Genomic DNA, 25,914 nt, shown 5'->3' on the forward strand with positions numbered 1-25,914 from the left:
GTGATCTTTTTGAAGGAATTAAATCAACAATGCATTTCTCCATATTTAGCAACAGGCTTGTGTGGTGAACAGCGAAGCCCGGGGCAACGGGGGAGGAGAAGGGCTAAATCCCCCGCAAGTGTGTAAACACATGGGGAGACTCTTGGAAGCGAAGTTTCCTTGTTACAGTGGACTCTGGGTGCACCTTCGGGGATGTGACACGGCGTGGATCTTTAGCTTCGTGATTGTCCTCGCAGTGTTTTCCTTGAAATGGATCCTCTGCCCCCTAATGAATCCAAACGCAGCTGGCCATGTCCCACACGGACACCGAGAGCTTTAACCCTAAACTGACCTCAATTTGACACCACCAGATGAAATTTTACCGCCTGTTAATGCCATCCTCCGCAGAGGCGAGTGAGCCGCACGTTGACGGAGTTACGCATGCACGAAGTTACACTGATTTTTTTCTTCATCTATGCAGAGACCCCCGCCTCAGTGAAAAGGCCCACGCACAACGAGAAAGCTAGACTATAATGCAACACAAAATGGGCACTTGGCTTATATGGGGCTCTGGAAATGTCTCCTAATACGTTTAGCTTCCAACAGCAGCAAAAGTTTGAATTTATGTTTTGGTGGGTTATTGTGTTTTCCTCATTGCTTTTTAATTTTTTTTAACTTATTTATTTAAATCTATTATTAATTAAATGTGTTATTCATTTCTCTATTTTTTTGCATTTGATTTCATTGTACGCTTATAAAGCTACCAAAATGTATCAAACGTGAGCTTTCAAAAACTATTAAGCAACAATTATGAATTCATGATGGAAGTTTTGTAGCATTACGTTTCTGAGGAGCAAGTACTGGATAAGCATAATTAGCCCCATAGTATTTTCACACGCTCTCTGGATGTTTACATCACTCCCCTTAGGGGCAAATTCCAGATTTTCCAAAAGAAAAAAAAATGCTTAACAACTTTAAAATCTCAACCTCAACACCAAAGAATATAGCCTATATTTAAATTTAGCTCAAATGGTTTAAAAAAAATACATCGACATTCCGACATTCTTTAACATGAACAATGACCACAAAAAAGTTTACAATTTTTGTACCAGCTTGACATAATCACTTTCCATAACAGCACCGTTAAAGGACACGCATTCACAGTACAATTATTCATAACAAAGAGTAGGCTACACAACAATGTTTAGGCTACTCACCGCAGTTGTCCAGCAGAAGAAAGAAAAAAATTCAAGCGATTGTGCACAAATCAAGGTGAACGATAGTATTTAGCTTATGAAAATAGCAGTCTTCAGTAGCTGCCGCCGGCGGACTGGTTGTGTTTACAGAGTCGGTCAGAGGCAGAGACTTGGAGACTCTGCGCTCTGCTGTGGAGTTCCTTCTCGGGCTATTGCTCGCTGAAATGTCCACACAGCCGTTTGTCAACCCTGCAGTCCTGCTTTTTCTTGCCGGGCTTCCCACCCCCTTATGCCAACAAACATAATTGTTGTCACGGTTTCATTTATTAAATCGTTTTAATTGCTATTTCTGTTGTCAACCCGGGCAACCATATGGCTTATTTGTTTGTTGGGGAGTTTATTGACCCTCCAACGGTAGCCGCAACCCCCCTCTCACTCTCTCTCTCTCCCCTGAGCATGTTTTCTATACCTAGACCTAACCTGTGATTGTGAATGGTTAATTTCCACAATCACAAATGTCGCTGAGCCATAAATGGAGCCTTTATGTGAAAACCTATCAATACACACACACACCGATGATGCCATCTGCGCAACTCTGTATATTAGCATTGATGGAGCTAAATATTAAAGGGGATAGATGGCCTTGCTTCTGTTTTGTGCGTAAAAGAGCCCAGGCTCAGTGAAAAGGGCTTCGCAGCAATCGATGGCCGGAGCGTTGCTCCTCCTCTAAACTTCAATCTCCTCACATGATTGATGATCTTGTGGAGCTTTGATAATTGACTACTCTGAGGTAAGGCACGGATTTCTATCAAGAGAGGGGATTGGACGAAAGAAACATACAAAATTACTTTCTCCACAAAAGCTTTTTTCTTCATGGAAAAGTTCATTCTGTGCTTAGAGGGGTGCTCCGTATCGTTTAATTTGCTAAACAGACCCGAGAATAATTAGCTGTGAGATTAGAAGGTATTACTGAGATATTATACATAGGCACACCGGCTATAACCACAACAAAGATAACAAGTAAGCGTCATGCTCATAAATTAAACTCGAAATGCATCAGATATCCTGGTATTTGAATTGACAATGTTCATGCCTTATAAGCTTTTGTTTGGCTGTCATGTATAAGCATGGATCAAAGTTTAAATATGTATTGATGTTAATCTTTTGTTGACGTTACACTTTACCGTGCGTAAAAGTTCGGACGCGTCATGCGTAATTCTGAATCACATTCTATATCAAAGTCGAGTAAATTATAGTCCCGCTTTAATTCGCTTTATTTGAGCCTGATCTAACGGCTGCAGCCCGTGTTGTAAAACCTTCCTCACTGTGCGTTTTTCTGCTTTTCTTTAGGCTCTCTCCTCGGAGAAAGAAAGTGTGTGGAAGTGTACGCCGTGTTGTTTGGCTTCGTCCTCGTGCATACTCTGCATATCACAAGGTTTGGTCTCTCCTCTCTCTCTGGAGCTGCTGTAGGACTGGCTATGGCCACCACTACTTCCGGGATCCGTCATTTCATTCGCCCACCGATCAGCGCTGCTCGCTGACTCTGTTCTATAAGCAAGCTAGCAGCCAACCTGCCAACACTCGCTGACACTCACTCATCTCAGACCGCGAGATAGACGAAATACCTACGGGGGAAAGGAAAAGATCTCAATTGCAATCTCTTAATTTCTACTGCTTTTTCAGTTTTTTTGCAGTAATAATAAAACAAGATAGCGATCCGGAGGCATAAAGGAGACGCGGACTTGCGGGATGAAAACGGGCTAAAAAGATTCATCCTCTCTTGAACATCATCACCAACCATCATTCATTCATTACCTTGACAACCTCTGGCTTTGATTGACAGCTGGAGTGGCAAAAAGCCATGAGACACGACAGTTTAGTTACATGCAGGTTGTTGATGGGCCGATTGTAACCTTCAGTTTGGCGCATTTTTTTCTTTTTTGAGGAAAGAGGAAAACAAGAAAAATTGCAAAACTCCTGATGCTACTGCTTCAACTGAACCACATTGGCGAATAGGAGAATTCGCAAAGTTGGTTGAAAAGGGAATCTTACCACTAAATCACTTTCTATACGGACTGGGATATTAAATATACGACACATTCAGGAGTTTATTGGAGCGCAGCCTGATGGCGCAAAGGGTAGGTTTTAAATCTCCAACACTTACCAATACAAATCCACTATAACATGGCCTCTATATCGCTACCCTCTTGTCAGTCGCGGCTAATTTACAAAGTATTCATATCTGAGCCGGTATTTTTGACATTTTCTCAGTAGCCTATACTCTTCAAGCAAAGTGACAGCCTCTGCTTAACCGACAGCCTCCGCGACACTCGTGGATCACTTTCACACTGGACTCCAAACTAATTCGGTGTTTTACCAAAGTAGCCTAACTCTCCTGCGGGGATAGCGAAGTTTGGAATGTTTTTGGTAATAACAAACCTTATCATTGTATCTGAAAGTTAGTTTAGCACGATGTAGTGCTTTCTGCCCATGAGTATTCTACGAGTATGCTATCAGAAGAAGTATACAGCCTACACTTTTTAGTCTCTTTCAGTAGGCTTAGACTTACTAATTTTGCGTGCTATATTTTAAACAGCATGGTATTTTGTGATCATTGGCCACATTTATGAACAAAAAGCAACTACGGGCACCCGCTGACTTTCTTTCTGATTTTTATTGCAGTACGATGAACTGGCCCATTACGGTGGGATGGACGGAGTGGGAGTCCCGGCGTCTATGTACGGGGACCCGCATGGTCCACGGCCGCTTCCCCAAGTCCATCACTTGAATCATGGACCACCGATCCACGCCAGCCAGCATTATGGGGCACATGCCCCCCACCCTAACGTTATGCCCAGCAGCATGGGCTCCGCTGTGAACGATGTTTTAAAGAGGGATAAAGATCAAATTTATGGGTAAGTTGGCAATAAGCACACCCATTAGCACATTACCACATTAGTCTATTTTAAAGTTTTGAAGAGGATTGTATTGTTTAATATTCTTTTTCTTCTCTCAACTTGAACTTAAGGTAAACTTTCTGGACGCGTATAATAAAAATGTATACGCCTAATTTTAGGTCAGTGTAGTGTGCTGGAGGTATATTTTTATGCGCTGAAGCGAACATCTTCAAACCTAGATTGAAACTACAAATAAAACAATATACAATTGTAAATTAATTCTATCTGTAAATTAATTCTAAAAGTTGCAATATGGGAAAATATTTTTAAAATTGTAGGAAGTTTAGTTACTATCTTGGGAGACTAAACGTGTTGTCGCCTGTATGGGTATCGGCTATAAATAAATGTTGCTGATTGCACAAACCTTTAATATGTTTTTAGACATAAAACACATCACACAGACAATGCGTTACAATGCATTGTGTATATGCCACAGCTTGATAATAAGTGAGAAATTGACAGGTTAACTCGCAGTGTTCAAATGTTTCTTTATATAGTGGAAAAGTCAGTCTACTCGGATTATATCATATTGCGTAATTATTAATTACAAAAGTCTTTAGGCCTATTTTATCTTGGGTTTTACGGTAAAACTATACGCAATTTGTAATAGCCTAGTGATATTTGCTCAAGTAGTTTTTTCACTTTTTTGTGTTAGTTATCAGGCGTGTTCGCTGTGCATTGTTAAGCCGGCATGGCGGTGCTGTGCAGCGGCTACAGACTGTCTCCTCTCTTGCAGTCACCCTTTATTTCCCCTGCTCGCTCTGGTTTTTGAGAAGTGCGAGCTGGCGACGTGCACGCCGAGAGAGCCCGGAGTAGCAGGCGGTGATGTCTGCTCCTCAGACTCCTTCAACGAGGACATCGCGGTCTTTGCCAAACAGGTCACTTGAAATATATTTGATAATTTAGATAATATTTGTTCAGTGTGGTTGTGTCACGGCACAGGCTATCTTTATCTTGCTTGCCTTTAAAACTTTCAACTGAAATGTAGGTTAGTTATTTGAAAATAAATTTCAACTATTCTTTTTGTATTAGAAATTATAACATGTTTTCGAATGTCAATTGGTTGTTGGGACAAATGTACAATTCAGACAAGGTTGTGTAATTTATCAGTTTGCCGTATTTTGGCTAAACTAAGAACGTATGTGCACACTTCATGCCAAACTAATAATTATATTTGGTGTGTTATTTTAGGTCAGAGCAGAAAAACCTTTATTTTCATCAAATCCAGAGTTGGATAATTTGGTAAGTGCACTGTTTGAGCTTAATTTACGTGTAGGATTGGTTGTCAACTTTATAGGCTGTTTGGTATAGGCTATATATTTCCATGGCATATAGTATAAATACATGTAAGCATTTGATGCAAACTTCAGCACACATATAGGCCTATACATTGCTTTGAAGTGAACAAGGGTATGTATAGCTTAAAGGGGTCTCGAGTGGTACCGTATTGTGCTGCCAACAGGAGGCCGAGAGGGAAGCTCCTGATAAGGGCTAAACGCTCGGCGGGCAGCCGAGCTTCGGTGCGCTGTTCACTCATTAGACTAGGCTGCGGCCACACTGGCCGCTGTCAGAGCTCAATGGGCTATATGCATGCAGGGCAATATATCCCACAAGTGACCATATACATTCAAGAGTGGAAAGCACCTTTTTGTATATATAGCTCAATAGTTTATTTCTTGGAATACACAACCACAAATTATTTCACTACGCCATAAAGGGAATATATAGTAGGCTATAGGACAGCATATAGGTGGGCAGAATAGTGTTCTTATATAATTTTAGCCTTTTTTTCTGAATTAAAACATGCTCATTTTGTTCACCTTTTCAGATGATACAAGCCATACAAGTATTACGGTTTCACCTTTTGGAATTAGAAAAGGTAAGCTAAATGATATAATCCTTGATTTTGGCGATGGATTGTTTGACCTATAGACTGCATGGTGACAGCTGCACAAATATAAGAGCATTCAATTAAATTATGATATAAATGAATAATTTAAATATTCAGTGTATTCATAGTCATATATATTTAAGTGTCAACATGATTACATTGTGAGAAAGTCTATAGGTTTATCACAATAATACAAGATGGTTATAACCAACAATGAATGCAGCTGTAGTGACTTAAATTGAGAAAACATATAGAAATCTCTTGTGCACGTGTTGCACATCCTTATTGATCTAGAGATTTAGTTTCAACTGCTCATTATCTCGGCAGCTTATGGCATGCTGTTTATTTTCTGTCGTTCAACTTGTTGCTCCAGTCTCTGGAGAATAATAAGCAGTGAAACAATTTCACTATTGTTTCCTTGCCTTGGCCGATAATGCTCCTTAATTGAAGTTATTCTTGGACTGACTGCACCGTTTCCACATCCTGAAAAAAAATTGTCCCCCTGTTCTATAGGTGCACGAGCTCTGCGACAATTTTTGCCACCGGTACATCAGTTGTTTGAAAGGAAAAATGCCAATAGATCTAGTTATTGACGAACGGGATGGCAGCTCCAAATCAGATCACGAAGAGCTGTCGGGATCTTCGACTAATCTAGCAGATCACGTAAGTGTTGCTGCGTCTTTTATGTTCTTATAATATCTGCTTTCGCTGCACGAAGTTGTCTGCATGCGTCGGTGCTGTGCGGCGCACGTGCACTTTTGGTGTTGTCGATATGGGCTAATTATACAGCATTTCTGAATGCATGTGAGTGGCCATTTTTGATCGTCTCTCCTTGACAAAATGAGGGGGGAAAGGAGCCTTGTTTTTTGTGTGTGGACAGTCTGAATTACTTGTACTGATGTGTTAAATTATGTCAACTTTTACTTAGCCTTCGTTCAGTATGTGACCCTGTTGTGCCATAAGCAAACAGTGCAGCTCTCTGTTCCGAGAGGAGAATTTGTCGATCGATGTTTTAAGGTCAAAAGCTAGATGTGATACAATGGAATGAGTTATTGTTTTAGCCTTTTGATTGGGGGCATTCATGTGTACATAATGTGTGTGTGTGTGTGTGTGTGTGTGTGTGTGTGTGTGTGTGTGTGTGTGTGTGTGTGTGTGCGCGCGCGCGCGTGCGTGTGTGTGCGTGAATGTGTGTGTGTGTGTGTGTGTGTGTGTGTGTGTGTGTGTGTGTGTGTGTGTGTGTGTGTGTGCGCGTGCGTGCGCGCCCCTGTGCATTATAGAGTGTTGCACACTGAAAACGCGAAGCAATTATCTGTTACGCAGGTTTAACGCTAAAGCAGGGTATCAGCAGCGAGCTTTAGCTGTAGGCCAATATTAAAACAGAAAGGGGCTTTATTTTGGTATGTGAGAGCTGGATATGCCTGTGCGTAAAGCTGTGGATTTTGCTGCAGAGGTGGAGAGAGTGTTGGCCCATTCAAATAGATCTTAAGACTAAAGGTTTATTATCAACGTCAAGTTCACGAGGCATATGATGGCTCGTCCTGGAGGCCTTCCATTGCTGTTGATGTTAATGTGTTTAATTGTTTCGTATTGATTGCTGAGTGGTTTGCGCTGCAGTTGCTTTCCTCCTCTGCGCCCGTTTTATGGCCAGAGGCTCCATAACGCTGAATTCAATTATATGCACCTGAAGTACAGTGCCTTTAAATTTGAGGATCGATTCCCTGGTTTAAAACGTGCATTTTCGGTGTAATAAATATAGCCTCTTATAGACACGTATAGACACGGACTGACAGTGACATATTGAGCTGATATCTGTTATTACGTGCTGCATCCACGCTAATGTTTTGGTGGAACAAGAGAGCGACAAAGTCACAAAGTGACCATAATATAGTTAATAATATCAGCAGCACGAGCACAAGCCTATTATATGAATTAAAGCTGATTTAAGTGTTGTATGCAAAGTCACTGCATCGGTTAGGTCTGGCCATATAGGCCTAATATAGCGGTGGATTCCCTTTGAAAGCCCGCCGCGTTTACAGGACTATTCAGTGCACTGCACAAGGTGAATTAAAACATAATTAGAAGTAAGATGCCAGTATGGGGGATGAGGAACCGTCAAAATGGCAATATTGTGGCGCCTCAGCACAAGTGTAGAAATGAGGCATGCTGTTGTTTATATTGTAGAGATTAGATAAACTAGCCTGTTTAGTTTCATGGCAGATGGTTGATACTCAAGCCAATTTCCAATAGTGCCGTGTTGTGCTCAGACCTGAGTTGTGTTACCCGGTCACTTGTGAGAAATATTTTGATAATTAGAAAATTAGACACGCCAATAAAGAAAATCAGTAACAGCAATAAACAAACCTATAGAAGTACATGACAAGTCATTTATTCTGGGGTAGTTGGGGACTGACCACTTGGTCAGGAATGTAATGTTTTGGAGGGTTTATTAGTTTTTTTGTGTGGCAGCAATGGATATTTTACTTCACCTCACTGTTGTGCTGTGACAAAGCAAGGTGGTTATGGGAGTTTTGTGTGTGCCTTGTTTACCACTAGAGTGAAATCTGAACCAATAAGTGAATCTGATGGCTGTGCAGTCCAATTATCAACATTCAAATCATGAAATGAAATGCACTCTGACTTAAACCAACTGGGCTATATTACAGTGTTATTGTATAAATAACATGGAATATAATGCCTTATAGTTGCACATTGTGTGTGTGTGTGTGTGTGTGTGTGTGTGTGTGTGTGTGTGTGTGTGTGTGTGTGTGTGTGTGTGTGTGTGTGTGTGTGTGTGTGTGTGTGTGCGCACGCGTGTGTGCATGTGTGAGAGTGCTCATAGAAGTTAATAATGCTTCAGGAATGGTAATATTACTCTCAGAAACTGAAACTAGTGAAGTGAAAATAATGTGCTTCGTGCAGCGGCATGCTTGCACAGGGACTGTGTTCGGGTTTCCATGTACAGTGTAATCAAGGCCTGTAGTAAATAGTTAACTCCCTCAGCTGTAATTTCCATATGTAATTGAAATGGGTTGAGCTCTGTGTGCCCAAAATGTGTTTCGAATATGGAAACAATGCATAAAAAAACAGTGAATGACTCCAAAGCTATGCACTATATGGAAAGTAATCTCAGCCTTACTTGTGTATGCCGTTTATTTATTTGATTATTTATTTTGGCCGTGTTTTCATTATTCATTTCTGTCCTCTCTCCTCCTTGAAGAGAGGAAGGCAATATGATAGTTAGATATGCAAATTTATTTAGTTAGACTCTCTCACGTCCATTTTTCTTTGCTTTGATATGCATTTTTAATATATAGCCCGGGGCTACATCTCATTTGGTGAAAGTTGGTCTTGCTGGAGATGATGAGGCTCTTCACAGTGAAGGAGGCAGCAGCCCCCATTGAGCTCCCCCTCCTCTCTCCCTCGTCTACCTGATGGCAGAGCCTAATAAGCAGAGTTTTATTTACACTTGAATGCTGCATTGTGTACTACGAGATGCTTGGATTATTATGGCACATAGTCAGAGGGGATGAGGCCTTGCTGACACTGTTGATTTCCTCTATTGGCTTTCTGTGGCAATCCTACACAGTAAAGTCTGCAGTGTTAATTTAACTCTGAGAGTGTACAAACGTAAACAAAATTGACCCACGAGGGTCCGTTTGGTCCATACATTTGCAACTCTCAGAGCTTGGAGTTTCTAGTGGATAAATGAACACTGAGGATTTTTACTGTGTAGTCCTGTTGGCCATCACAATATCAGCACAGCAGCCCTCCACAAGCCCTCCCCCCCCCCCCCCCGCCCAACATGAAACGTTAATGGGGGTGAATAAACATATAAAATAAAAAAAATAAAAACTATCAGGCGGTTTCCGGATATGCACAAATAATTGGCACATGTATGTGGATCCATTGTTACATTTTCAGAGTGAAATTAACACCAAAGATTTTACAGGGTGTTGTTCATCAATGGTGTACTCGTTTAGCTTTTAATTAATGAAATGTCTGTCTTCTCTTCTCTGCATCCAATTAGGGGGGGGGGGGGGGGGATAGAATTAATGGTTGCTGAATATTATGTGTTCTAATGAATTAGCCTTTGTCCCTTCCTGTGCTATTGTACTGCATCTTTAGTCAAGCTGTACCAAGAAGGTCTCTCTCTCTCTCTCTCTCTCTCTCTCTCTCTCTCTCTCTCACACACCATACAGCCGGAAATATGTCATGTCTTATTGCATAGTTCACATATATAGCTTGAAGGAATATTGAGGGCTCTGGGGTTGTGGCACTGTGTTTTTCTACTGGAAGGTATGGCAAAGTAGTTCCCCGTAGAGGTTATGTGTAGGTTATCTTGGCTCTGCACAGCTGGAGTGAAGGAGGAAAAAAAGACAGACTTCTGTTTACATTCAATCCTCTAGCATGCAGGGTCTGGCCACAATAAGCCACTGGTCAAATGTGGTGATGTCACAAGTTTAGTCAAATAAAGGCAATAGCTCATCTTGTGCACACAATGATTTACTGTGTTTATCATTTGAGATGGGAGCTCTGCAATGCTGTCTTGGTGCTGTGTGCAGAGTGCACAAATAGGCCCTCGCTCGGCAACACAATCCAACTCTGCCTTCCCGTGTTCACCCACAGCCAGCCGGGCCTGAGGCTGGACCGGGGCTGGTGAACCGTGGAATTTCTCAGCTTTCGAGGTGTTCTAATTCAACTAGCTCCCCTCTCCTCGCTGACTGGCTATGTTTGGACACACACACACACACACACACACACACACACACACACACACACACACACACACACACACACACACACACACACACACACACACACACACACACACACACACACACACACACACACACACACACACACACACACACACACACACACACACACACACACACACACACACACACACACACACACCCGCACCCCCCTCATCAAAATGGTGTATAGTTAGTTGAGTTGGAGCGGTCTGTCTTTTCCAGACAATTGTTTTGTGACGGTGGGATGTCTGGTCGTACATTTCCTATTTGATTAGTGTTCAGAGGCCGGGCCCTGTTGGCAGGCATACCTAATCACCACCACGGCTATGGTGGCTGTGCTCACTTGTTGCGTCTCCCACCCTCCTTCCCCTTAAATGTTTGAATGTACTGTTGCAGACAACTATAATGACAAGTTGTTATAATAATGACAATGTTAGATGGATGATTATTTTAGTACAATGAGATAAGTATGTTGATCTAAATTTGAAGGCAATACATACTGTCACAGCCACACATAGTGTACGTAGGCTGAAATGTTAGAAATTAGTACCAGTATGTACTAGAACATGTTGTTTTTACAATCTCTATTTCATGATAAAAACTTTTATTTTTAACTTATTTATTTTTTTACCATTTGAACCCTAGCATCTTTATTCTGATGGGAACATTCACCAAAAATACCATTATGACACATTGTGACCTTGTAGAGCAGCTATTTTTGTAATACAAAGCCGACCCTGGTCAACTAATTATTAGTTCACTAAGTATAGAGGGTTTAAGTGGATAGCTCCAGAGAAAGTTCTGAATGATTCACACAATAACTCAAATGCTCCCTCTTAAAACAATTAATTAAGGACTCTTTATATTGTGGGTGTTGTAAACATGCAGCCATTGAATAGATGTGCACCTATACACTTAAAACGTCTTACTTTTCTAAAACGAATTACGTGTTCAACTCCAACAAAAATGCACGAAGAGGTTTTTAACGGCTCATGCAGTGTGGCAAGATGTGTCTTGAAATGTCAGCTAGCTTTGTGATTTATGATCCTGTATGTTTCTGGTGTGTCAGCAATTTGGGACATGTTCAGCACAGGATCTCTCCGGCTGCTCCTCGGAGCGGCAGGGTATGCATGCACGCACGCACACGCACACACACACACACACACACACACACACACACACACACACACACACACTCTCACACACACACACACACACACACACACACACACACACACACACACACACACCAGGAGTCATTCTCAGCCTGCCTCACACTGTACCAGTACACCGGCAGATTTCCTCCCCCCTCCCTCATAGGTTCCAGGGGAATTTGAGGAAAATTCAATGATGCCGCTAAATCAATTTTATTTGAAATTCCTAGGGATGTAGGCAGAGAGAGGAGTGAAGGAGGGGTGAGATTGTGCTGCGCTGGGCCAGGCAGGTGTGTGTAAATGAGAAAGGGGGGACAGCAGCGATGGAGACGTGCCCCCCCCCCCCCCCCCCCCCACCTCTCCTGTGGCCTGCCGGTAGTACAAGCCACCCCCCCATATTGTCTCCTGCTTTTATATTAATTACAACTTGTATTATCAGCCGCCACTCGCTAACCCCAACAAATAGAAAAGGCTGCCCCAAGAGACTGCGCTTCCTTTGTATCTTATTTTCCATCTAGTCCTATTGTGCTGCCTTCGCGTGAATGTGCACGTGTGGTGTGTGCGCGGGCGCGCGCGCGTGTGCTTGTGTGTGCGTGTGTGTGCGTGCGTGCGTGTGTGTGCGCACATGACAATGTAGGATTGTTTGCGTCCTCCTTATGGTAACAGTGCTCTTTAACACAATTAGTGGAGAGGATGGAGAAAACCATGTTTGACTCCTAATTATGCTCAGCTTCAGGGAATAGTCACATGGGCAGAAGGCTTTTCTTTTCTTTTTGCCTCAGCTTCTTTTTTTTTAGGGCTTCTTCTTCTGTAGGTTGAAGACGTCTATTTGGATCGCATGTTTTTTTCTTCTCCCCACAGCTTGTTTGAACTTTAACAGACCCAGGGGGCTATGACAAAGAGAGAGGGAGAGTGTGTGTGTGAGTGTGAGTGTGTGTGCGCGCGTGCATACGTGCGTGTGTGCATGCTGCGTCCGTGCGCTAGGAGGTACGGTGTCTGATGATGCACACTCCATACTGTAGGTTGGAGAGGTCCACTAAATTATTCATAGGGAAGAAAGGCTGTTGCTTTTGTCACCTTGTTGAGTGCGGAAAGTTAACGCCATTGTTGTGATATTTGTTGTCTTGTTCTGGACACATGGTTATGGATGAGAGGTGTGCCAACTGTATAAAAGGGGCATGAAATATCTCCTGTATGTGACCTATAGTATAGGTAGCCATTGGGGTTTTAAAGGCCATATACATAGCCATGGCACAGTCCTTTTTGACCATATAAGAGGCAAACTTAACATAAGCCAAGCCAATCTACATCCACGATAGTTTCCAGTCAACCCCGTAGAGTAGCAAATCATGGCAAAATGTAATTCCCTTTAACACCATTAGCTGAGGTGTCTTTGAATTTAATTTAGTGCAAGAGCCATTAAAAATGACACATTACTCTGCAATGATAGCTAAATTAAGTCCTATCGATTCAGCAGTTGCATTAAAGCCATGCTGTGGCATTAGTTAGCAAGTGAGTGAGAGAGAGAGAAAGAGAGAGAGAGAGAGAGAGAGAGAGCTTGCAGTCTTTCAGGTCTGTCTCACTGGAAGTGGGTGTCTCATTGTGAGGAAGTAGAAACCAGTCATTTTCTTCCCTTGGAACAACAACAGCTCGTTCTGAGTGCAATGGGCCCAGCTCTGCCTAAATACATAATATACTCTGGTAGTTTGGCCTTTTCAACCCTCTTGCCCTCTCTCACTCACTTATTCTCTGTCTTTGTCAACCTCCCCTCCACCGCTTCATGACATTCAGTATTGAGGCATAATGAATGTGTTCTGAGAGGGTCCATGTGCTTTTCTCACGTTAGTGATGTCTCCAGGCATGGTAATATAAGCTATACACCAAATGGACATTTGCCATGAACAGAGGTCTGCAAACCCATGAAGTGTAACCATGTGCCATTGATCAATAGCCCAGGTGGTGAACACATCACAAATTGTCCATCCCACTTGAAGGAGGGATGCCTTTTCTGCCCCTCTTCACTCTAGAGGGCTAAACCCACGCGGGCGCTATTGTTTGGCCTGTCTCCTCACCCCTTCTTCTGGGGTAATTCTCTGAGTTCTTTATCTGATTGCCATCCGGTGAACAGCTGACGCAGAGAGGGTCTGGAGTGGAGCGGAGGGGCTAGAAGGGCCTTGTGTGTTTTCCTGTCTGCTGTTTTCAGCTCTGAGCTCCTTCCCCCGAAAAACTTAGCAGATAAAAGGGCCTCGCTTGTAGGCATAGCAGCAGCAGCCATCGCCTCCGCAGCAGAAGCAACAGCAGCGCATAAGGACCGGGAGCACCCAGGGGAGCCAGGCAGCCGCTTGTCTTATGCTAGCCTCGCTTTGCCGTGCAACAAAAGCTCCACTTCTCTCCAGGCTCTATGCTGTCTGTCCTCGTCCATAACAGCTCACTCTGTCTGGGGCACCGACACAGGCAGGAAAGCAGGAAGGCAGGCAGGCAGGGAGGCAGGCAGGCAGGCTCCTCTCTGGCGGGAGCTGAGGGAAAATAGTTCATCGGAACGGCACTGAAGTTGGGACAAAATGGTAAAAAAAAAGAAAAAGTCTCCTCCTTGGAATATTCTGCGGGGTATAGGCTACATTTTCCCTCCTTTTTCATATATATATACTGATGTATGTGTTTGTGTGCATTTGAGGGAGAAGAAGAAGAAGAAGAAAAAAGCCAAAGCGGGGACTGAGAAGTGGGCTGAGGTTTGTGGGAAGCCTTGGTGCAGGCCTGTGTTTGTTTGGCTTGGGCTTGGCTCAAGGGGGCCGCTGCTTGCGGGGCCCCAGACAACGTTGGGCTCACGTTAGCCAACATTTTGTCATCATGCTCAGGTGACAAGTTAAATTGGGATAGACTAGCTAGGGTTGAGTGCTGTGAATGTGTATGTGTGTGTCAAGTATTGGGTGTACAACTGTACATCAGTACTGTGTGAGAGGTTGATGTGTGTGTGTGTGTGTGTGTGTGTGTGTGTGTGTGTGTGTGTGTGTGTGTGTGTGTGTGTGTGTGTGTGTGTGTGTGTGTGTGTGTGTGTGTGTGTGTGTGTGTGTGTGTGTGTGTGTGCGCGGGTCCGTGCGTGCGTGTGTGTAATGGATGACGTGGTCAGTCTGTCTCTCTGGCATGAATGGCAGAGGAAATTCCACCTCTAGCCTGCCTTCGTGTGCCACTGATAAAGCCTTTCCTGTACAGTAGAAATCCTGTTTCATTGCGCTGACCAGCACGACACTGGGAATGACCAGGAAAGAGAGACAGACAGACAGAGAGAGAGAGAGAGAGAGAGAGAGAGAGAGAGAGAGAGAGAGCAGGATAGTGAGGCGAGGAGAATCAGAAGATATAGGAGAGGAAAGTCAACTTAAAAGCTACATACTTAAGAGACAATTGTATTCTTCGGTTGTAGATAATTGTATACTTTCAAGTGTTTAAGCGTGTGTGTGTGTGTGTGTGTGTGTGTGTGTGCGCACGAGACTGGGCAAGCATGTGTGCATGCATGCGATTTTGTGTATGAGTTCAATGTGTATTTTTACCTAATGCTTTACAATGACATAATTGTGTGTGTGTGTGTGTGTGTGTGTGTGTGTGTGTGTGTGTGTGTGTGTGTGTGTGTGTGTGTGTGTGGGCGTGTACACATTTCTGGCAGATTAGCGGGAGAATCACTGTCATATCTTATTTTCATTTTGACAGTGGTAATGATTAATGGCGGTTGTGGTGTGTTTAGACTTTTTACCTCTATATTTCTCACTTGACACGGAAGTCTCAATTGGCTACGGTATAAACTAACCCGACGGGGCGCTGCCATATGTGTTTAGACAATTCCTCTCAAGCGCCCTGCCTTGCAACGCTCAAAATCAGACACCACATTAGCCAGGGCTGCGTTTTGCTCTTATGTATTAATGAAACAGTTTGATTACAGTGTTTAGACTTAATGCTAGCTGCTTCAGTGCATTAAGGCCCTTTCTCCTCGCCGTTTGATTGCACGCTGGCATTGTTGATTGTGGCGCTGGAGGGGAAACGTGGATCGGAGCTCTCTGCCTTTTTGCTTGCAGAATGTAATGTGGCCAAGGACCCTCACAGTGCCTGTAGACTCTTACAGATGTCACTCTCACGTTTCCAACATACTCATGTGGTCTTACTCTCTCTCTTTCTCTCTCTCAAACCCCCCCCCCCCCCACACACACACACTCCTTCCTGCTCTCTCCGCTCCTGGTTTGTGGTTTGGATGGGGAATGTGGATGGATGGATGTATGGATGGATGGATCCCTCTCTCGCTTTCTCTCTTTTCAAAACCCCAGAACCCAGCTTCCTGGAGAGACCACGATGACGCCACCTCCACACACTCGGCCGGCACGCCAGGGCCCTCCAGCGGGGGACATGCTTCACAGAGCGGCGACAACAGCAGCGAACAAGGTGAGCCAGAACGTGATGTGCCCAAAATCACACAAACGCATGCTGACACGTGGGCACACAGACAGACCCGATGCACACTTAAACATGGGGATTATACACGAATGCACACATGCATATATTTATACAGGCACACATCCATAGAGGATATATTAATCATCATGCAGTGGGGTTTTGTTTGAGTTGCCAACACACCACTTTAGCCGTGTCTATTATGAGAGTTACAGTGAATTAACGGGACATCATCTACCATACACTCTAAATACTTTCAAATGTACAATCCCTTTTGCACATTCATGTAAACATATTGCCACACCACATAGGCTTATCCACCGTTACACTCACACCCAAATACATAAGTAGCATCCACTGTAATATACTAGCTTATTGTAGGGCCTTCCAAATTACAGCTATTTAAGGCCAGGGTTGAACAACACTCAGAAAAGCTGGTGATTAATAGGATATTTCTGCCAGTTCTCACTTGCATTTAAAACATATTAACTTTGCTAGCTCAACAGCCCATAATTACGGCTCAGCTGGGCTTGTGTTATTTATCTAGCTACCAAAACCTGCCAGAGAAAAATAATGCATTTAAAATAATTGCAACTTACTGCAGTTAACTGTGCAAATCAGTCCATAATACAGGCATTTAACAGACTGCATGCAGCCTATAGATGTTGACATTCACATTGTCAATGACCTTTGGGATTTATTTTGTGTTTAGAGGCTGTACACAAACATAGTGAGAGAAGAGACTCTAGACATTACTGAATAATGTAGTTATCAAAGCCCTAACTACTGTACAACCTTAACTAAAACAACTTTGTTGATCAACTCTTGGCCTTTCCTATCTCGTCTTCCTTGCGTTTTGAATACTCTCTCTGGTGAGACAGAGATCTCCTTTCACTGGCGGAAGTGTTTGTGTTATTGTGTATGTGCGGGTGCGCATGTATGTGTATTTCCGTCTTATCTCTGGCTGTGTCCAGGGTTTTGTATCACGCTGTACACGGCACACACACACACACACACACACACACACACACACACACACACACACACACACACACACACACACACACACACACACACACACACACACAAGCTGGAATTTTAACTGGATGCACTTGTCATGTTCAATCAAGGCTATCGTTTTGTCGATAAGTAATCAAAGTTATCGATGGAATGTGTGTTCTGTGGTGGGGCCATTTTAATCATTCTCAGTAGCAGCAGTTGGGAGCTTCTGGGCCATTAATGACCACAGACTGAGGGCCACAGCAGACCTCTGTGGTTGGCTGTGTCAGGACTAGTTGGATCACATGTTGCTCTCAGGCTCGGCTGCGGTAGGTGGCGTTAACGAAGGCTCACATGGTGATTGTGTGTTGTGTGCACGTACTGTATGTGCGCAATAAACCATAGTGAGGTGGAGCCCTAACCATTAAACCTAAAGTCAAGCCTCACACACTTTTAAGGAAAAGAAAGGATAACAGCTGACGGTGATGTTTTTGATTTGGCAAACTGACCCCGTCCCCCCACATTCAATACAAAGAAGGTAACATGGAAGATAGCAACTGCAAGAGAAACATAGAAGAGAGGAGGGAGGGGGGGGGGGGGGGGGTGAGAGAAAGAAATGCACTGCCTATTGATTATCTTACACACATAAGTACAAGTGACCTGTAATCCACAGAGCACTTATCGACTCCCCTCCCCACCGTATCCAGTAACAGTGAATCAATACGGGCCAAAGACAGTTACGGTATGGCACTGTGTACTGGGCCAAGGCAGACCGGGCCTAGATCAGGACTAGACTCAGGCCTGGCCTGTGTACTGGGCCAAGGCAGACCGGGCCTAGATCAGGACTAGACTCAGGCCTGGCCTGTGTACTGGGCCAAGGCAGACCGGGGATAGATCAGGACTAGACTCAGGCCTGGCCTGTTTACTGGGCCAAGGCAGACGGGGGCTAGATCAGGACTAGACTCAGGCCTGGCCTGTGTACTGGGCCAAGGCAGACCGGGTCTAGATCAGAACTAGACTCAGGCCTGGCCTGTGTACTGGGCTAAGGCAGACCGGGCCTAGATCAGGACTAGACTCAGGCCTGGCCTGTGTACTGGGCCAAGGCAGACCGGGCCTAGATCAGGACTAGACTCAGGCCTGGCCTGTTTACTGGGCCAAGGCAGACCGGGGATAGATCAGGACTAGACTCAGGCCTGGCCTGTTTACTGGGCTAAGGCAGACGGGGGCTAGATCAGGACTAGACTCAGGCCTGGCCTGTTTACTGGGCCAAGGCAGACCGGGGATAGATCAGGACTAGACTCAGGCCTGGCCTGTTTACTGGGCTAAGGCAGACCGGGTCTAGATCAGGACTAGACTCAGGCCTGGCCTAACACCAAACGAGGATCTACAAGTAGACAGAGTAGACACTGCATGATCTGCATGTCCACCACCCAGCTGGAAGCCTTGTGTGACCCAGAAACACATCGGGCGGAGGCAAGGGTACAGGAAAGATGACAGGGGAAATGTACCCCTTTCAACCTGGCATCCTTATTTTGGTTATATTTTGGGTGAAAATGTTCACAAAGATTTTCAAATTTAGTTTTTCAAAAAGTACCCAATCTACAAGTTCACAGTACGATGTAATGAACGTGTGACGAGATATAATATGTCTTATATGGTTAATAACAAAGGGGGAGAGACCACAACATGGAGGTGAACAAGGATGAAAAGTGTTGGAATACAAAAGAAAGTAAAGAGTGTGAACGTGCGTGCGTGCGTAAGAGAGAGAGAGAGGTAGAGAAAGAGAGAGGGGCATCTGATTTAATGGTCTAATGAGGCCGTCCTCCAGTCAGTTGTTTTGCGTGAGGCGTGCTCTGACCTTTCGCTCCGCTTGGGAGCCCCGCCGCCTCATTTTTCACATTCTTGCAATTACGTTAACGCTTCAAGCGCTCGCTGACTCCCGACTCTGGCCCTTCCACTCTGACAGCCACCACCCCACCCCACCACCCCACCACCCCACCTCCTCCTTTCTTACTCTCCTCATCTTCTCCAATCCACTCCACTCCACGCATGAACTGCTGTCTTATCTCAATACGTTTGCACATAAAAGCTGTACTGTAGCTCACACCGTCGAAGCCCACGGCTCACGAGAAAGTGAAATGTGTGCTTCACTTCAGTAATGGGGTCTTTAACAGCTTGGCCCCTGTTAAAAGGGGTGACGGTGTGGATCCGTTGCGGTGGACAGAATGGATGGGTAAGAGACAGAGAGCGGGGGGAGCTTGCACCGTTTGGGTGGGTGGGGAAGAGATGCCTCACACAGGCATGAGTGGTCTTTAGCATTTTGGGGTTCTCCATCTGTAATAAATAAAACTATAACAGCATACAAACAACAAACAAATGGTATTTTCTCAGGCCATGTGGAGACAGAACACAAAGTGTTGGAAAAGAGACTGACAGACAGATCATTTAGATTCCACTCGATGTTAGCAAAGTCCCCATGTGCTAACTGTTAGAGAACATACAATAGCATAAAGTATAGCATATAGCGTATATACGGTATCGAATGCCTCTCCCTAAAGAAAAACAATGTTATAGCACTGGACTCAGGACTCGTGAACTGTGAACAAAATTCACATTCACAATTTGCATCTCGAGCATCAAGCTTTTACACTGAACCTGTGCCAGACAACTATTTAACCAGTGAGAGAATAAGTGTAGCCCCTCTCTGGAAGAATAACTTATTGTCAAGCTATAAAGCAAGGTGAAGCATGCTCATGGCTGTCAGTGGAGATTTCCAGTTAAGGTTTTGACACAAGCTATAGGGCTGCAGCACAATAACTCAGGCCTTGCTAACACTCCTCACCTCTCCTCCTTAATGTTCCCTCAGAATTTGAAATTATGAATTATCACCTTCAGGGCAAATTCTGCACTCTCACTTACTGACTCGTAAGAGAATGACTCCCTATGTTTGAGCTGGATAAACAGAACATTGGTGGTGAAGAGGAGGGTTGGTTCAGAGAGGCATTAAGAGTATCTCTTTTTATGTAGCGCTCACCAACACACAATAACATGGCTCTGCTCTGCACATGGATATATGATGGATATATGATGATATAATGCACGATTCTATTTTGTCAATGAACACTAGTGTTCAACACAATTATCTTTATGGCATCAATCCAATGCAAAAAGAGTGATAGAATGCATAGATGTTGGTAGCAGCATAGGTAATACATTAACAATACATTTATGAATGGCCTTATCTGGAGACTTCAGCGAGATAAACTTGCCTTCAAAGATAGTGCTCATGTCCAAGCAGGCGTCCTTAATCTGTTAAACACCCCAAAGTGGGTTTGAGCCATGTGATGAAATAAAATGCTACACGTCCTAGCCATGCACAACAAAACACAGAAGAAGCAACTGCATTTGTGCAAGTACAGTAAAGCCCCACTGCTGATTCAACAAGGTAGAGAACCCTTAGTCTGTGTGTATGTTTGTGCACGCGCGTTTGCACGTGCATGCCTCATCTCCAGTCCACCCCTGTAATTATTAGCTATGCATGACAACCAAATCCACATTGACATCTTGAGTGTTGAGCAAAAGGCCTTTCTGTAGGATTTCCCCTTTCTAGCTGAGAAAGGGCTCAACAGAAGAGAGGAGCGAGCATTTTGTAAATTTTCTCAGCAATTGAACGATCCCCATGCTCTGCGGATAGACAGACTCCCCAGAGAGACTTAGAGAGAGGCAGAGATGGAGAGAAAGAGAGAGTGAGTGTTTCGGCTCAGACACGCTACCCTTGATGGTGGGGTGGTGTTTCCCAAACATGCATGCGTTTGCATGCACGCACAAGTGTGTGTGTTTGGAGTGTGTTGAGCTTAGCTCCCTTGGTCCCGGCCAGGGGCCCCTTTCGACAGGGCCTTTGTGGTTGAGCATGCCAGAGGGTGGTCATTCCTGTTGGGGACACTCGCAACTCCCTGCTCCAATCGTGAAAGCGCGAGCACGAACAAGGTTTCAGGAACAGTTTCCGGACATTTTTCACAATTTATTTTTGTGTTCCTCCGAGAGAGGGAAGTAGGCACAGCTATACCAAGGGTTATGGAAGGAAAGCCATGAAGAAATTGGGGGAAAAAGCTGAACCACAACAGAAATGAAGTTGGAAGATGGAAGCCTTGCTGTGTTTTGGTGGGCTATGCCCGTAGTGTACTCTGTGACGTGTGTGTGTGTGTGTGTGTGTGTGTGTGTGTGTGTGTGTGTGTGTGTGTGTTATCTGGCTGCCCGCAGTGTGATCTGTGAGGTGTGTGTGTGTGTGTGTGTGTGTGTGTGTGTGTGTGTGTGTGTGTGTGTGCGTGCGTGCGTGCGTGCATGCGTGCGTGCGTGCGTGCGTGCGCTGCCTGTCTCTGAGTGCCTGTTAGAGTTTAATTTAGTGGAGTAATCAAAGCTGAACACTGGCCCATAAACAACAGATAAACAATAAAGTGAGCCCAGGCCCTGCTGTTTCATGGCTCTCACTCCCAGCTGTTGGAGTACTGATAATTCTTACACAGTGCACCCACCTCACCACAACACAATGCAAGAGCAACAAGGGTGTGTGTGTGTGTGTGTGTGTGTGTGTGTGTGTGTGTGTGTGTGTGTGTGTGTGTGTGTGTGTGTGTGTGTGTGTGCGTGCACGTGTGTACATGTGAGTTGACTTGGTGACCCAACGCTAAACGAAAGAGGAAAACAAAACAACACATAAACACACAAGCATGTCCTCCTCCCCTCTCAAACCAAAACAAAGACAGACAGAGGGAGGGAGAGAAAGCAAAATAAAGTGTGTGTGTGTGTGTGTGGGGGGGGGGGGGGGGGGTTGAAAGCAGGTTGAAAGTGGTTAACCACATGAACCCTGGCATCCCTATTCTGGGCATGTCATAATAGGCGAGCATTCGACGAAAATAGCAGATCTACAAGGTCACATTGTCGAGGGAAAAGGGAGGGGGCAAGTATAGACCCCTGAGGGACTCCGGTCAACAAAGTACATAGGTTTAAAGTGGTTAAACTAACCAGGCTCAGTAACTGTCTTTAAAAACACTTCTGTGGCAGCAAGGATCACATGAACAATAAATCAGGACGCTACCATCATACATGTATATAGTATGTCTTCAACCTGTGGCTTTTCAGTAGTATTTGCCTGTCAGTGTACCTGGAAGTGAATGACACCCTTGCCAGAAAAGACCAATGCGCGTCTCTCTTCAACAGGGATAACAATGCTACAGTGTTTCTCAATAAGCTGGTGTGAGTGTTTTTAGCCTTGTTACTACATGTCAGCCCTATGCTAGTCAGGTGCCTGTGCGTCTGTTGTGAAAACACTACAGCGTGTGTGTGTGCGTGCGTGCGTGCGTGCGTGCGTGAGTGCGTGCGTGCGTGCTTGCTTGCGTGCTTGCGCATGTGTGCACGCCCGCACAGTGCATCTGAGGGTTTGTTGGGAAGGGGCAGGGCCATTGTTGAAAGCTGAGAAGAGTTGCCGTGGAGGGGGAGAAAACACGGCACGGAGGGGATACTTTCATGATCCCATTAGCATAAGAGAGGCTAAATTATTCATGTGGAGTGCTTAATCTATGGGGAAAAGTATAGTTAATGCACATAGTTTTAAAATGGATCTCTCTCTCTCTCTCATTCTCTCTCTCGCTCTGCTCTAAGACCAGATTCTTGCTGGATTCAGCATTCGCGAGCGTTTACGGGAACAGGGCCTCTCTCGCTCATACACATGCATAGACACACAACGCATGAGCACGTGTGCACGCTGGAGTAAGTAAGCGCCACTGCACTCCGAGCTGTTTCAAGGGGCTCTGCTCTCACGCTCTACTCCTCTGTAAAGTCTCTCACACTCTCTCTCTCTCTCTCTTCCCATTTATCCCTCCATCTTTCTCTCTCTCCAGCACCGCTCTTACTTGCTCATTTATTCTCACTCACCCCCCTCCCTCCCTCCCTCCTCCTCTGTCGGTACCGCAGACTACCTGGCCCTCAGCCAAAAGGTGATTAAACAGAATGATCAGCTCCCTCAGCTCCCTCCATTTTTCCATCTTCCGTCATTTATGTCTTCTCTCTGTCCTGCTCTTGATGCTGTGTAACACACACACACTATGGATTAAGAGAGAACAGAACCTCACATGAGGGGGGGAAAGAGAAAGCTGTCTAAAATAATCTGAATGCAAGGTTAAAAAAAATGTAAACCTTGGGTTGTACTGTAGCTACCTGGGCAATTGGGCATGATGTAAAAAAATAGCTTATATTATGCCAGAAGTAGTGATGTCATTCACTCTCACTGTATGGAGAACAGTTCATAAAGTCACACCTTTAACAAACAAAGTGGATTGTGACAATATTCGTATATCATTTTCCCACTGTGCCTACTGGCGGTGGCAGCACTATAGATTTTGGGATGCACTTCTGTCATGTATGAATGTAGCCATTTCACGTTCCCCAAAGGAAGTACCAGGACTCATTTTTATTCTATATTGGCAGAATCAGCTTCGTTTGCAATTGTTTATGCGCCAAGTGTGATTTGCAGACCTGCTTCAATGACAGTGAATGGAAGCACTCCTTCCAGTTCAGCGACCACAGAGCACAGACAGATGCTCAGATAAAGATGAAATATAGATAAAGGTGATCAACCCACGATTCTACCAAATTTCAACATCTCTTTAAGTTAACTACTTCCAGTAGTGTATTCCCTTTCTCAAAGTACCACCAGCACTCCCTCCCCTTCCATCTGCTCTGCACCTCCAGGTCTGCACCTCTCCCTGCTCCGCCTGTCATCCTCTCTCTCCTTCCTTTAGTTCTTAGATGCTCCTTGGGGCTGTCTCTTTCTCCCCTTCTCTCCTCCTCTTCTTCCCTTGCTCTCCTTTCTTTCACTACATTCAGTCCATAATCACGAACAGGCTCTCCACCTGATCTGATCCTGCTCAGCCCAGCCCGGGCCCAACCCGGCCAAGCCCAGTATAGTTCAGCTCACAACTGGGTCCTACATGGCAGGAAAAGCACATTAACTGGGTCAGCCTAATGTGCAAAGTAATGTTTGCAGAACATAGGGAAAAAATTACCCCGATTATTCTGACAGCAGCTGAGGAGAATGTCTGTTATGCACCATTTGGGGGAGCTTTAGGGAGAAGATTTTTTCTCTCTTCGTTCTGTGTTTTCTCTTTGAGTCCAAGATGAAGACCAGCTTCCCTGAGAGTGAGTGGAACATAATTAAAACGGGGAGAGGAAACGGCGCAAAGGGGAGGGAAGCAGGAAAGTAATCATGATTGAACTATATGGAGCATAGTGGCTTTCTCTCTCTTTCACCTCATGGCTTGGGCCGGAAACAGTGAGATGGAGAGGCATGCTGCTGCATCAGTCATTATGCGCTGGAGTTGTACTCCACTGTTCTACTGCTGATTACTTGGGAGCATGTGGTGGCGATGTGGAGTGCACAGGGGTCTGATGTAATATGGCTAAAAGGGATTTGAGAGCGAGCCCTGAAGGGCATCGCCACATCCATTAATGCTGCTGCGGCTGCCGTATTTTTACAAGGATGACACTGTCCGGCTTCTCCTGTTTTTCTAGGAATTTCTCAGCCTTGTTTTAGAAGGCTGGCCCCCAAGGGGGGTCAGGCAAGAAGTCACCCTTAAGAGGTGATAATCCAATTGCTCTAGTCTCCAGTAGATTTGTTTTCCTCTGTCCGGCTGCGTTTGTGTGTGTTTATACGTGTGTGTTTATACGCACGCGCGCGTGTGCGTGCATGCGTGTGTGTGCGTGTGTTTGAGAGCACACACACACACACACACACACACACACACACACCACACACACACACACACACACACACACACACACACACACACAGTGCAAAGAAGAGAATTAAAGTTAAACACAGGGAATGACACACACAGAGGCAGAAAGTCCCTGGTCCCCATTCCTGATCAGACAGAGGTTAGGAAGGCCAAGTCTGTCAAAAGCACACCTGCAGGGAAACTCCAAAAGCCCCCGACTGCCAGCTCACCCAGCCCTGTTTAAGGTGTGCTTATTTGGGGTTTAACCCTGTCTCTAAAGGTCTCAAAAGGTCCCTTCTCTCTCTGCCCCTTTGTGTTTGACCAATGGGCCTTACTCTCTTTTACTTTCCCCCTCTTTCTTCTGTCTCTCTTGGGTCTTTAATCCCTCCCCACTCCCCCGTCTACCCCCCATTCTCCTCCCACCAATGTCCAAACCCCACATCACAGCAACGGTCCCTCCCAAAAGACAGGCGCACAGTTGAGTGGAGTAGCTTAGCAAGGCCAGCTAAAGCCTGTTCACTTGCTGTGTGGTTTTACCCCTTGTATAAGCAAAGGTTTTAACACACTAAAGCGTATTTGTTAGCAGAGCAGAGCAGTTATACCCTACAGGTAGTGCTATTAACTATGCTGCCACCGTCCAAGAGAGTGGGAGGATGAGAAAGGAAGTGTGTTACAATCCGAGTTCTTCCTCTCTGCCTCTCATTTCCACATGCACATCTTTCACGTTTATGCAAAGCTTTCGAGGGCATTATGCGAAATAAGCTCATTTTCTAGTCTG

At 44.8% G+C, this 25,914-nt stretch overlaps 1 protein-coding gene across 6 annotated transcripts in view; it reads left to right on the top strand.

Annotated features, from left to right (window-relative positions):
• Window positions 1–2,064: 2,064 nt before the first annotated feature.
• meis2a (Meis homeobox 2a) overlaps window positions 2,065–25,914 on the top strand; it is a 100,710-nt gene continuing 76,860 nt past the window's right edge. For 5 of the 6 annotated variants that reach the window (XM_083792168.1, XM_083792171.1, XM_083792170.1 and 2 more), the window contains exons 1-8: window positions 2,065–2,195; window positions 2,526–3,313; window positions 3,858–4,090; window positions 4,869–5,010; window positions 5,324–5,374; window positions 5,961–6,011; window positions 6,537–6,686; window positions 16,245–16,359. In XM_083792168.1, coding sequence (XP_083648294.1) covers window positions 3,302–3,313; window positions 3,858–4,090; window positions 4,869–5,010; window positions 5,324–5,374; window positions 5,961–6,011; window positions 6,537–6,686; window positions 16,245–16,359 — 754 coding nt within the window. In that variant the 5' untranslated portion in view covers window positions 2,065–2,195; window positions 2,526–3,301. Of the gene's footprint in view, window positions 2,196–2,525; window positions 3,314–3,505; window positions 3,603–3,857; window positions 4,091–4,868; window positions 5,011–5,323; window positions 5,375–5,960; window positions 6,012–6,536; window positions 6,687–16,244; window positions 16,360–25,914 lie in introns of those variants that run through there. The other variant, XM_083792169.1, reaches the window with a different exon arrangement.

Source organism: Protomyctophum parallelum (genome assembly GCF_964188405.1).
Source record: "Protomyctophum parallelum genome assembly, chromosome: 20".
In the NCBI taxonomy this organism is placed as follows: domain Eukaryota; kingdom Metazoa; phylum Chordata; class Actinopteri; order Myctophiformes; family Myctophidae; genus Protomyctophum; species Protomyctophum parallelum.